Here is a 13,846-nt window from a genome sequence, read left to right on the forward strand (position 1 = left end):
ATGGGGGCTGACGGTTGAGGATTGAGATTTGAGGACTGAGGACTGAGGATAGAGCATTGAGAAATGAGGACTGAGGATTGATGATTGAAGATTGAGTATTGGGTATTGAGGATTGAAGAATGAGGATTGAGGATTGAGGTTTGAGGATTGAGGATTGAGGATTGAGGATTGAGGATTGAAGGTTGAGGATTGGGTATTGAGGATTGAAGACTGAGGATTGAGGTTTGAGAATTGAGGATTGAAGATTGAGTATTGAGGATTGAAGATTGAGGATTGAGGATTGAGGATTGAGGATTGAGGATTGAAGATTGAGTTTTGAGGACTGAAAATTGAGGATTGAGTATTGAGGATTGAGGATTGAGGATTGAGGATGAGGATTGAGTATTGAAGATTGAGGATTGATGATTGAGGATTGAGGATTGAGGATTGAGGATTGAAGATTGAATATTGATGATTGAATATTGAGGACTGAGGATTGAGGGTTATGTATGGAGGACGAGGACTGAGGGTTGAATATTGATGTTTGAGGTCTGATGGCTAAGGATTGGGGATTGAGAATTGAGGATTGAGGATTGAGGATTGAAGATTGAGGATTGGGTATTGAGGATTGAAGAATGAGGATTGAGGATTGAGGTTTGAGGATTGAGGATTGAGAATTGAGGATTGAGGATTGAGGATTGAGGATTGAGGACTGAGGCTTGAGGATTGAGGATTGAGCATTGAGGATTGAAGATTGAGGATTGGGTATTGAGGTTTGAAGTATGAGGATTGAGGATTGAGGATTGAGGATTGAGGTTTGAGGATTGAGGATTGGGTATAGAAGATTGAGTATTGATCACTGAGGATTGAGGATTGAGGATTGAGGTTTGAGGATTGAGGATTGAAGATTGAATGTTGAGGATTGAATATTCAGGATTGAGGATTGGCGATTGAGGATGGAGGATGAGGGCTGAGGGTTGAGGATTGAGGTTTCAGTATTGAATCCCGAGAATTCAGGATATTCTATTGAGTATCGAGAATTGAGGATTGATGGTTAGTATTGAGGATTGAGGATTGAGGATTGAGTGTTGAAGATTGAGGATTGATGATTGAAGATTGATGATTGGGGATTGAGGATTGAGGAATGAGTATTGAAGATTGAGGATTGGTGATTGAGGATTTAGGATTGAGGATTAGGGATTGAGGATTGAGCATTGAGGTTAGAGGACTGAGTGCTGAGGACTGAGGATTGAGGATTGAGGATTGATAATGAGGGCTGAGGGTTGAGGATTGAGGTTTGAGGACTGAGGACTGAGGATTGAGGATTGAGGATTTAGGATTGAGGATTGAAGATTGAGGATTGGGTATTGAGGATTGAAGAATGAGGATTTAGGATTGAGGATTGAGGATTGAGGATTGAGGATTGAAGGTTGAGGGTTGGGTATTGAGGATTGAAGACTGAGGATTGAGGATTGAGGATTGAGGATTGAAGATTGAGTATTGAGGATTGAAGATTGAGGATTGAGGATTGAGGATTGAGGATTGAGGATTGAAGATTGAGTTTTGAGGATTGAAGATTGAGGATTGAGTATTGGGGATTGAGGATTGAGGATTGAGGATGAGGATTGAGTATTGAAGATTGAGGATTGATGATTGAGGATTGAGGATTGAGGATTGAGGATTGAAGATTGAATATTGATGATTGAATATTGAGGACTGAGGATTGAGGGTTATGTATGGAGGACGAGGACTGAGGGTTGAATATTGATGTTTGAGGTCTGATGGTTAAGGATTGAGGATTGAGAATTGAGGATTGAGGATTGAGGATTGAAGACTGAGGATTGGGTATTGAGGATTGAAGAATGAGGATTGAGGATTGAGGTCTGAGGATTGAGGATTGAGGATTGAGGATTGAGTATTGAAGATTGAGGATTGATGATTGAGGATTGAGGATTGAGAATTGAGGATTGAGGATTGAGGATTGAAGATTGAGGATTGGGAATTGAGGATTGAAGAATGAGGATTGAGGATTGAGGTTTGAGGTCTGAGGGTTAAGGATTGAGGATTGAGGATTGAGGATTGAGGATTGAGGATGAGGGCTGAGGGTTGAGGATTGAGGTTTGAGGATTGAAGATTGAGTATTGAGGATTGAAGATTGAGGATTGAGGATTGAGGATTGAGGATTGAGGATTGTAGAAGGAGTTTTGAGGATTGAAGATTGAGGATTGAGTATTGAGGATTGAGGATTGAGGATTGAGGATTGAGGATGAGGATTGAGTATTGAAGATTGAGGATTGATGATTGAGGATTGAGGATTGAGGATTGAGGATTGAAGATTGAATATTGATGATTGAATATTGAGGACTGAGGATTGAGGGTTATGTATGGAGGACGAGGACTGAGGGTTGAATATTGATGTTTGAGGTCTGATGGTTAAGGATTGAGGATTGAGAATTGAGGATTGAGGATTGAGGATTGAAGATTGAGGATTGGGAATTGAGGATTGAAGAATGAGGATTGAGGATTGAGGTTTGAGGATTGAGGATTGAGGATTGAGGATTGAGGATTGAGGATTGAGGATTGAGGACTGAGGCTTGAGGATTGAGGATTGAGCATTGAGGATTGAAGATTGAGGATTGGGTATTGAGGTTTGAAGAATGAGGATTGAGGATTGAGGATTGAGGATTGAGGATCTAGGATTGGAGATTGATTACTAAGGATTGAGTACTGAGGATTGAGGGTTGAGGATTGAGGATTGAAGATTGAGTATTGAGGACTGAAGATTGACGACTGAGGATTAAGGATTGAGGATTGAGAATTGAGAATTGAGGATGAGGACTAAGGGTTGATGATTGAGGGTTGAGAAATGAGGATTGGGGATTGAGGATTGAGGATTGAGGATTGAGGATTGAGGATTGAGGATTGAGTATTGAAGATTGAGTATTGATCACTGAGGATTGAGGATTGAGGATTGAGGTTTGAGGATTGAGGATTGAAGATTGAATGTTGAGGATTGAATATTCAGGATTGAGGATTGGCGATTGAGGATGGAGGATGAGGGCTGAGGGTTGAGGATTGAGGTTTCAGTATTGAATCCCGAGAATTCAGGATATTCTATTGAGTATCGAGAATTGAGGATTGATGGTTAGTATTGAGGATTGAGGATTGAGGATTGAGTGTTGAAGATTGAGGATTGATGATTGAAGATTGATGATTGGGGATTGAGGATTGAGGAATGAGTATTGAAGATTGAGGATTGGTGATTGAGGATTGAGGATTGAGGATTAGGGATTGAGGATTGAGCATTGAGGTTAGAGGACTGAGTGCTGAGCACTGAGGATTGAGGATTGAGGATTGATAATGAGGGCTGAGGGTTGAGGATTGAGGTTTGAGGACTGAGGACTGAGGATTGAGGATTGTGAATTGAGGATTTAGGATTGAGGATTGAAGATTGAGGATTGGGTATTGAGGATTGAAGAATGAGGATTGAGGATTGAGGATTGAGTATTGAGGATTGAGGATTGAAGGTTGAGGGTAGGGTATTGAGGATTGAAGACTGAGGATTGAGGATTGAGGATTGAGGATTGAAGATTGAGTATTGAGGATTGAAGATTGAGGATTGAGGATAGAGGATTGAGGATTGAGGATTGAAGAATGAGGATTGAGGATTGAGGTTTGAGGTCTGAGGGTTAAGGATTGAGGATTGAGGATTGAGGATTGAGGATTGAGGATGAGGGCTGAGGGTTGAGGATTGAGGTTTGAGGATTGAAGATTGAGTATTGAGGATTGAAGATTGAGGATTGAGGATTGAGGATTGAGGATTGAGGATTGTAGAAGGAGTTTTGAGGATTGAAGATTGAGGATTGAGTATTGAGGATTGAGGATTGAGGATTGAGGATTGAGGATGAGGATTGAGTATTGAAGATTGAGGATTGATGATTGAGGATTGAGGATTGAGGATTGAGGATTGAAGATTGAATATTGATGATTGAATATTGAGGACTGAGGATTGAGGGTTATGTATGGAGGACGAGGACTGAGGGTTGAATATTGATGTTTGAGGTCTGATGGTTAAGGATTGAGGATTGAGAATTGAGGATTGAGGATTGAGGATTGAAGATTGAGGATTGGGAATTGAGGATTGAAGAATGAGGATTGAGGATTGAGGTTTGAGGATTGAGGATTGAGGATTGAGGATTGAGGATTGAGGATTGAGGATTGAGGACTGAGGCTTGAGGATTGAGGATTGAGCATTGAGGATTGAAGATTGAGGATTGGGTATTGAGGTTTGAAGAATGAGGATTGAGGATTGAGGATTGAGGATTGAGGATCTAGGATTGGAGATTGATTACTAAGGATTGAGTACTGAGGATTGAGGGTTGAGGATTGAGGATTGAAGATTGAGTATTGAGGACTGAAGATTGACGACTGAGGATTAAGGATTGAGGATTGAGAATTGAGAATTGAGGATGAGGACTAAGGGTTGATGATTGAGGGTTGAGAAATGAGGATTGGGGATTGAGGATTGAGGATTGAGGATTGAGGATTGAGGATTGAGGATTGAGTATTGAAGATTGAGTATTGATCACTGAGGATTGAGGATTGAGGATTGAGGTTTGAGGATTGAGGATTGAAGATTGAATGTTGAGGATTGAATATTCAGGATTGAGGATTGGCGATTGAGGATGGAGGATGAGGGCTGAGGGTTGAGGATTGAGGTTTCAGTATTGAATCCCGAGAATTCAGGATATTCTATTGAGTATCGAGAATTGAGGATTGATGGTTAGTATTGAGGATTGAGGATTGAGGATTGAGTGTTGAAGATTGAGGATTGATGATTGAAGATTGATGATTGGGGATTGAGGATTGAGGAATGAGTATTGAAGATTGAGGATTGGTGATTGAGGATTGAGGATTGAGGATTAGGGATTGAGGATTGAGCATTGAGGTTAGAGGACTGAGTGCTGAGCACTGAGGATTGAGGATTGAGGATTGATAATGAGGGCTGAGGGTTGAGGATTGAGGTTTGAGGACTGAGGACTGAGGATTGAGGATTGTGAATTGAGGATTTAGGATTGAGGATTGAAGATTGAGGATTGGGTATTGAGGATTGAAGAATGAGGATTGAGGATTGAGGATTGAGTATTGAGGATTGAGGATTGAAGGTTGAGGGTAGGGTATTGAGGATTGAAGACTGAGGATTGAGGATTGAGGATTGAGGATTGAAGATTGAGTATTGAGGATTGAAGATTGAGGATTGAGGATAGAGGATTGAGGATTGAGGATTGAAGATTGAGTTTTGAGGATTGAAGATTGAGGATTGAGTATTGGGGATAGAGGATTGAGGATTGAGTATTGAAGATTGAGTATTGAGGATTGAAGATTGACGATTGAGGATTGGGGATTGAGGATTGAGGATTGAACGTTGAGGACTGAGTGTTGAGGGTTGAGTGATGAGAATTGATGTTTGTGGATAGAGGTTTGAAGATTGCAGTTTGAGTATTGAGTATTGAAAGCTGTGAATTGAGGATATTCTATTGAGGATTGAGGATTGACAATTGATTGTTGAGGACTGAGGGCCGAAGATTGAGGACTCAGGATTGAGGATTCAGAATTGAGGTTTGAAGACTGAGGATTGTGGATTGAGGATTGAGGATTGAAGATTCAGTATTGAGGATTGAAGATTGGGAATTGAGGTTTGAGGATTGAACATTGAGGACTGAGTGTTGAGTGTTGAGTGATGAGAATTGATGTTAGTGGATAGAGGTTTGAAGATTGCAGATTGAGTATTGAGTATTGAAAACTTTGAATTGAGAATATTCTATTGAGGATTGAGCATTGACAACAGATTGTTGAGGACTGAGGTCTGAAGATTGAGGATTCAGGATTTTGGATCCAGAATTGAGGTTTGAGGACTAAGGATTGAGGATTGAAGATTGGGTATTGAGGATTGAGGATTGAGGATTGAAGATTGAGGATTGAGGATTGAGGATGGGGGCTGACGGTTCAGGATTGAGGTTTGAGGACTGAGGACTGAGGATAGAGCATTGAGAAATGAGGATTGAGGATTGAGGATTGAAGATGGAGTATTGGGTATTGAGGATCGAAGAATGAGGATTGAGGATTGAGGTTTGAGGATTGAGGATTGAAGATTGAGTATTGAGGATTCAAGATTGACGATTGAGGATTGAGGATTGAGGACTGAGGATTGAGGATTGAGGATTGAAGATTGAGGATTGGGTATTGAGGATTGAAGAATGATGATTGAGGATTGAGGATAGAGGATTGAGTGTTGAGGATTGAAGATTGAGTATTGAGGATAGAAGACTGACGATTGAGGATTGAGGATTGAGTGTTGAAGATTGAGGATTGATGATTGAGGAATGAGGATTGAGGATTGAGGATTGAGGATTGAGTATTGAAGATTGAGGATTGATGATTGAGGACTGAGGATTGAGTGTTGAGTGATGAGAATTGATGTTTGTGGATAGAGGTTTGAAGATTGCAGATTGAGTATTGACTATTGAAAACCTTGAATTCAGGATATTCTATTGAGGATTGAGGATTGACAACAGATTGTTGTGGACTGAGGTCTGAAGATTGAGGATTCAGGATTGAGGATTCAGAATTGAGGTTTGAGGACTAAGGATTGAGGATTGAAGATTGAGTATTGAGGATTGAGGATTGAGGATTGAAGATTGAGGATTGAGGATTGAGGATGGGGGCTGACGGTTGAGGATTGAGGTTTGAGGATTGAGGATTGAAGATTGAGTATTGAGGATTGAAGACTGACGATTGAGGATTGAGGATTGAGTATTGATCATTGAGGACTGAGGATTGACGACTGAGGATTGAGGATTGAGAATTGAGAACTGATAATGTGGACTGAGGGTTGAGGATTGAGGATACAGGATTGAGGATTGAGGATTTAGGATTGAGGATTAGGGATTGAGGATTGAGCATTGAGGTTAGAGGACTGAGTGCTGAGGACTGAGGATTGAGGATTGAGGATTGAGGATTGGGTATTGAGGATTGAAGATTGAGGATTGAGTATTGGGGATTGAGGATTGAGGATTGAGGATGAGGATTGAGTATTGAAGATTGAGGATTGATGATTGAGGATTGAGGATTGAGGATTTGTTCCGTTCGAAGAGGCAAACGCATTTATTGCTGCCAGATGTGGAAATCCGAATTCTGTAAGGACTTGCTTATTCATTCATATTTCTAAAAATCCACATCTGGCCGAATAAAGTAATTTCGTGCTTTCTTCGAGCGGAGTGTTCCTCCCTAATAACCATCGAAGGCCGTATTGCCCCGCAATCGGTGCCTTCGCCAGCTCATCCTTTTCGGACTTGTAGGATCGGAGCTGACTAGCGGGACAATACGGCCATAAAAAGATTCGGAAAATACGCGCGTGGGCCACTCGAGCCACGCTATTCCGGGGTTCGTTCTTCCTCCCCAATCTTCGCGGCCTTCGACATGAAGGCGAGGTCTCCTCCACCTTCATCGCGAGGAGATCGGGGGCGGTTCCTTTGCCCCGTCAGGGTGACAAGGAGGATCGTCCTTCTTTCGGTCGAAGGCCAATTAATATCGATTTTTGTTTCATCGTGCAAAATCGGTGACGCCCTTAGAGTCGGGCGTTTTGGGGGTTGTAAGGGGATGAAGAGCGAACTCCGAAAAAATCGAGACCAGAAGATCAAACGTCGTCATTCGGACTAGTTGATTTCAAAACAGAAGATAACACGTCGGCATTCGGACGAGTTGATTTCTAACGTAACGACAGGGGATCGCAAGTCATCGTTCGGACTTGTCGATTTTTTAACTTAACGAGTCATCGAATCGGACTCTTCCATCTTTTAGTCATTTTACACTTTATCGTCGAGGTCTATCCGAAGTAATTTGAAACAGTTACTCAATATTAACTTGGCGAGTGACAACCCGAGATTCGCGAGACGAAATCGCGAACCGTACATTTTATGGTCCTTCGAGCCGGATACGACCTGCTGGATGTGCACAGTGAACGAGTTAAAGTGTAAAGGTGATTGAACATTTGTCTGGACATCACTGGGTTGAAAGTCAAGTCGACTTGGACGCTTTCGAGAAGTCAACTTCGGACAATCGAGTTCAACCCACCGGACTTATTGGACATTGGGATTGAGGAAGCTAAATCATCCATTCGCTTGGAGTCATCGTCTGCACCAACGTTCGACATCAGTGCAACCAGGCAAGACTACGTCAAGGTAGGCTCGTAATCACGAAGTACCGATCGACACCTTTTCGTTTTTGATTCCTTCCTCTGTCCTTACCTCGATTTTTGCTTAAATCATGGCGACCGCTAACCTTGAGGCAAATGCTAACCAAGTCACCAAACGCATACGTGACTTGAAACAGAAACGAAAGTATTTCAAGGCACAAGTTACGTCCTTAAGTAATTTTGTCGAGAAATACATGGATTCGGAGAAAGAACGTGTAAAATTACAAGAGCGGATCGAACGATTACGGAATTTGTTTACGGCATTCAATGCGAATATAGACGAGTTAGTTCTGCTTGAAGACAATTTCGAAGAAATAGAGAGCGAGCGCGAAGATGTGATGAATGCATACGATGATGCATTAGCAGCCGCGATCGTTTTACAAAGGTCATTGCAAGATGCGTCGAATATGCCGGAACGATATCCATCCGTACGTGATTCCCCAGCGCCGTCCGGCTCATCGTTTTCCTTACCGGTTCGTCTACCGAAAATCGACTTACCCAAGTTCGACGGCCGCATCGAAAAGTGGGTAACGTTTAAGGATGCGTTCAATACGATGATCCATTCGCAACCCGGATTGAGTAATATACAAAAACTAAATTATTTACGACTGTCTCTTTCCGGAAGAGCCGAAATAGCTATCGGCGCATTTACTATTAGCGAGGATAATTACGAAGCCGCGTGGAAACATCTGGTCGAGATATACGACAACAAGCGTGCTCTCGTTCTGCGTCACGCCGCGCTCTTACGCGATACCCCCATGATGACAGACGATTCATCGGAATCGGTTCGAGATCTCGCAAGTTATATGCAACTTCACGTGCGTTCGTTGCAAGCCTTGGGACGTTCGTGGGCAGATATCGGTAATGATATCCTCGTGAGTATCGTAATTTCGCGGATGTCGAAGGAAACGCGCAAGACCTGGGAGCGAACGCTATCCGTTACTAAGGTACCCAAAATTGAGGACATTTTTAAGTTCTTGCACATAACGTCGCATCAGTGCAAGGATTACGAATCTGTGTCGTATGTGAAGCACACATCGAATTTTAAATCGGACGCGTTTAAGAACCACGAGCGAACACCGATAACGTCGGTAAAAACAAATCGCATGCGTAATCCTCCACCGTCATCATCGCGATTAAATCAACGCCAACAGACGTTTGTTACCACCGCGAACTCACAACCGTCAAATTTGCGACGTGTAGAAACGCGAGCTGCACAATCGCAGAAACTCGGAACACAAGCAACAGATAATTGTAAAATCTGCAACAATGGACCGCATGCGACATTTAATTGTAAAATGTTTGTAAGCCTCCCAATCGAAAAACGTATTGAGGCAGCACGAAAGGCTCGATTATGTCTTAATTGCTTGCTGGACGATCATACGACCGAGGAATGCAAGGCAGGCAAATGTCGCGTCTGTAACCAAATGCATAACACGCGATTGCATTATGATGCAGCGTCGCGATCAGCATCCCCGTCTCAGCAACACTCGTGACTAGACCAAACAATCAACAGTCCCCGAATTTTCGCATCCAAGAGTACGTCTAGCGCCGAGGGATCGACCCACGGAGTAATGCCTACCGCCATCGTTACCGTCTTCGATCGCGACCAACGGTTAATCGAAGGTAGGACCCTGTTGGACACGTGCTCAAACGCAAATTTTATCACCGAAAAATTTGCGGCAAAATTACGGCTTCCCACAAAGAAGCTCAACGTGGCCATCGAAACATTGAACGAGTTGAATACTGTCACGAGCAAACTCGTTCAAGCAACAATCAAGTCACGGACATCGAATTATCAACGCAGCCTGACTTTTTTTGTAATCCCGCGGATTTCGAGTCAGTTGCCAAACGTACAAATTAATCGAACGACGATTCAGATCCCGGCTAACATAAAGTTGGCAGATCCGAATTTTCATAAACCCGCAGCCATCGACATGCTTATCGGCACAGGTCCGACTTTGACCTGTCTAAGCATCGGGCAAATCCATCTCAACCAACATTGCGACGAGGTTCTCGTCTTACAAAAGACGCAACTGGGATGGATCATCGGGGGGAGTGTTCCAGCCATCCAACCACGGACAACTCGGAAGACATTCGTCACCGCGGTGAACTTCGACCTGAAACAGTTTTGGGAAATTGAAGAAGGTCCACGACAGCGGCATTTCTCCACGGAAGAACAGCTTTGCGAAAAACATTTTTCGACCCACGTTCGACGCGACTTAACAGGACGTTATGTTGTTGCACTGCCGTTCAACGGAAATAAAGAGAATCTGGGAGATTCACTATCGCACGCGTTGAATCGATTCTTAGCATTAGAACGCAAGTTTCTACGCAACCCTGATTTGATGCAAGAATACTCAGCCGTTATTCAAGAGTATATTGCACTTGGCCATATGAGCCAGGTAGACGCACCTGACGCACCCGAGTTCTACCTGCCTCACCACGCGGTCATGAAACCCACGAGTTCAACGACGAAGATTCGGGTAGTTTTTGACGGCTCAGCGAAAACCACCTCCGGAATATCATTAAACGATACGCAACTCGTGGGTCCTACCATCCAGGACGATATTTTTTCTTTATTATTACGGTTTCGTATACACGCATACGTGATAACCGGTGATATAGAGAAGATGTACCGACAATTCATCGTACGACCAGAAGATCGGCGTTATCAACGGATTTTGTGGAGGAACGATCGCAACGAGATATCAACCTATCAATTAAATACTGTCACTTTCGGACTTTCATCGGCTCCATTCCTCGCTATCCGATGTTTACATCAGCTTGCGGACGATGAGAGAAACAGCTGTCCGAAGGCTGCCAGTATCCTGAAGCAGGATCTATACGTGGACGATCTTCTGACCGGCGCATCATCCTACGATGAAGCATTAGGATTACGAAACGAGATAATCGATCTCCTTCCACGTGGAGGCCTTAATATTCATCAATGGGTATCGAACGACCCACGCCTACTATCAGGATTGTCTGAAGATCAGATACATCCCAAGTTCTTCGGGGAAATCGATGGAATCAAAACGCTTGGAATCACGTGGAACGCACGCCAAGATTCGATTAATTATTCGGTTAACCTCCCATCGTCGAAGAAACACACGAAACGTACCGTACTGTCGTCAATTGCGAAGATTTTTGACCCTCTAGGTTTGCTCGGACCGATTACCATCACGGCAAAAATTTTCATGCAACGACTTTGGCAACTGAAACTCGACTGGGACGAGTCTTTACCGACCAACCTCCATACGGAATGGACAACTTACGAAGAGGAACTTCAGCGATTAAATAACGTAACATTCGAACGTCATGTTGCGCAACGCATGGGTCACCGAGTCGAGTTACACGGATTTTGCGACGCTAGCGAACGCGCATATAGCGCGTGCTTTTTCGTTCGATCCATCGATAAGCGAGGTCATATAAAATCAAGTCTGCTGTGTGCGAAATCGCGAGTCGCACCTTTGAAGACTGTCAGTCTCGCAAGATTGGAATTATGCGGCGCTACCCTCTTAACGTCACTGTATGTATCGGTCCGCGAAGCGTTAAATTGCAACATCGATCGCGTATGTCTGTGGACAGATTCAACTATTGTGTTGAATTGGTTACAAAGGCCACCGGGTACATTGAAAACGTTTGTCGCAAATCGAGTTGCAGAAATCCAAACGAAAACGGAGGTTTCAATTTGGCGACATATTCGATCTAATGACAACCCGGCCGACTTATCATCGCGAGGGATCACGGCATCAAGATTCTTGACCAACAAACTTTGGTACTGCGGACCTAATTGGCTCACTAGCGTTGAATCGGATTGGCCAGAATCTGTGTTCGAGTCATCGTCAGACGTTCCGGAATCGCGAAAAATCACGTGCTTAGCAACATCCACCGAAACTAGCGACCAGATTTTTAACCGGTTTTCTTGTATTGTCAAACTCCGTCGGATAATCGCATATTGTTTTAGATTTCGTAACCGGAAAACCGGACCTCTTACAATCGATGAAATCCGAAATGCAAACGACTGTATCATTCGCACAGTTCAAGCATCGACATTTTCATCGGACATTCAAAATTTAAAGGCCAATACAGAATTACATCCGAAGAGCAAGCTTTTATCGTTGCATCCATTTCTAGATGATAAGGGAATTTTGCGTGTCGGAGGCCGACTTCGAAATTCAAATTTACCGTTTTCTCAGAAACATCCAATTCTATTGCCGAAAAATAATCATGTCACGGAATTAATTATTCGTCGAGCACATGTACAAAATTATCACGCAGGCATAACATCAACACTGTACACCGTACGACTGCAGTATTGGCCTATCGATGGTAAAAACATTACACGTAAAATCGTCCGGCATTGCGTCAAGTGTTTTCGCGTCAACCCACCTACGGTAAATTACGTAATGGGTAATCTGCCAGCTAATCGAATCACCGAAACTCGACCGTTCCACAATTGCGGTGTCGATTATTGTGGACCTTTTTACATGAAAGAAAAGCGTTATCGAAACCGTACGCGAATTAAGATTTACGTCGCGGTATTTATTTGTTTCGCTACAAAGGCTATTCATTTAGAAGTCGTGAGCGATCTAACGACCGAAGCCTTTCTCGCCGCGTTAAAACGATTCATCGCACGACGAGGAATTTGTCGTAATGTCTATTCTGACAACGGCTCAAATTTTATTGGCGCTCAGAATGAATTGACCGCGCTTCACGAAACCCTACGCGACGACAAAGGGATGCGTCGATTTCTTGATGAAAAAGAAATCTCTTGGCATTTCATGCCAGCCTTGTCACCTCATTTCGGCGGGTTATGGGAAGTAGCCGTGAAATCGTTTAAGCATCACCTGAAGCGGGTCGTCGGTGAAGAATTATTCACGTACGAACAATTTACTACTTTTGTGACAGAAATCGAGGCTATCCTGAACTCCCGTCCTTTAACTCCTTTATCATCTGACCCAAACGATCCAGTCGCTCTGACTCCTGGACATTTTTTGATCGGCGCTTCATTAACGAGCTTGCCAGAAGCTGATTTCACATCTACACCGACGAATCGGCTGTCAAATTGGCAGCACATCCAAAAGGTGAAACAAGATTTTTGGTCAAGGTGGTACAAGGAATACATTAACCACTTAAACGTTCGACATAAGTGGACAAAGGGTTCGCACGAAATCAAAATGGGAACCATTGTCGTTCTCAAGGACGATCATCTGCCACCGCTGCAATGGAATCTCGGGCGAATCATCGAGGTCCATCCGGGCGAAGATGGCATCATTCGTACGGTCACCGTTCAGACGTCAACCGGAATTTACCGTCGAAACGTTAAACGTCTGGCACCCCTTCCAATCCACAATGTGACATCAGGATAAAGACAATTATTAGTCGATATTTTAGCGATAAGTAATATTAATAATATTTTTGTATTATACGCCGTTTAACATTGCATAACGGAACGACCGTTCGAGTTCCGATTTATTGTAGAATATCGAGTACGGTATTGATCAACTTAATTGATCAACGGGGGGAGCATGTTCCGTTCGAAGAGGCAAACGCATTTATTGCTGCCAGATGTGGAAATCCGAATTCTGTAAGGACTTGCTTATTCAT

At 43.2% G+C, this 13,846-nt stretch overlaps 1 protein-coding gene across 1 annotated transcript; it reads left to right on the forward strand.

The window, feature by feature from the left end:
• The first annotated feature begins 9,807 nt into the window (after positions 1 to 9,807).
• On the forward strand, positions 9,808 to 13,608 carry LOC143187454 (uncharacterized). Its single transcript, XM_076391675.1, has one exon. The coding sequence runs from the start codon at positions 9,808 to 9,810 to the stop codon at positions 13,606 to 13,608; it is 3,801 nt and encodes a 1,266-aa protein (XP_076247790.1).
• The last annotated feature ends 238 nt before the right edge of the window (positions 13,609 to 13,846 follow it).

This window comes from Calliopsis andreniformis, unplaced genomic scaffold, assembly GCF_051401765.1.
Source record: "Calliopsis andreniformis isolate RMS-2024a unplaced genomic scaffold, iyCalAndr_principal scaffold0039, whole genome shotgun sequence".
Taxonomy (NCBI): domain Eukaryota; kingdom Metazoa; phylum Arthropoda; class Insecta; order Hymenoptera; family Andrenidae; genus Calliopsis; species Calliopsis andreniformis.

What these genes read in the sequence shown, in the direction of transcription:
- LOC143187454 (XM_076391675.1), top strand. Translation starts at nt 9,808, where the DNA reads ATGCCTACCGCCATCGTTACCGTCTTCGATCGCGACCAACGGTTAATC.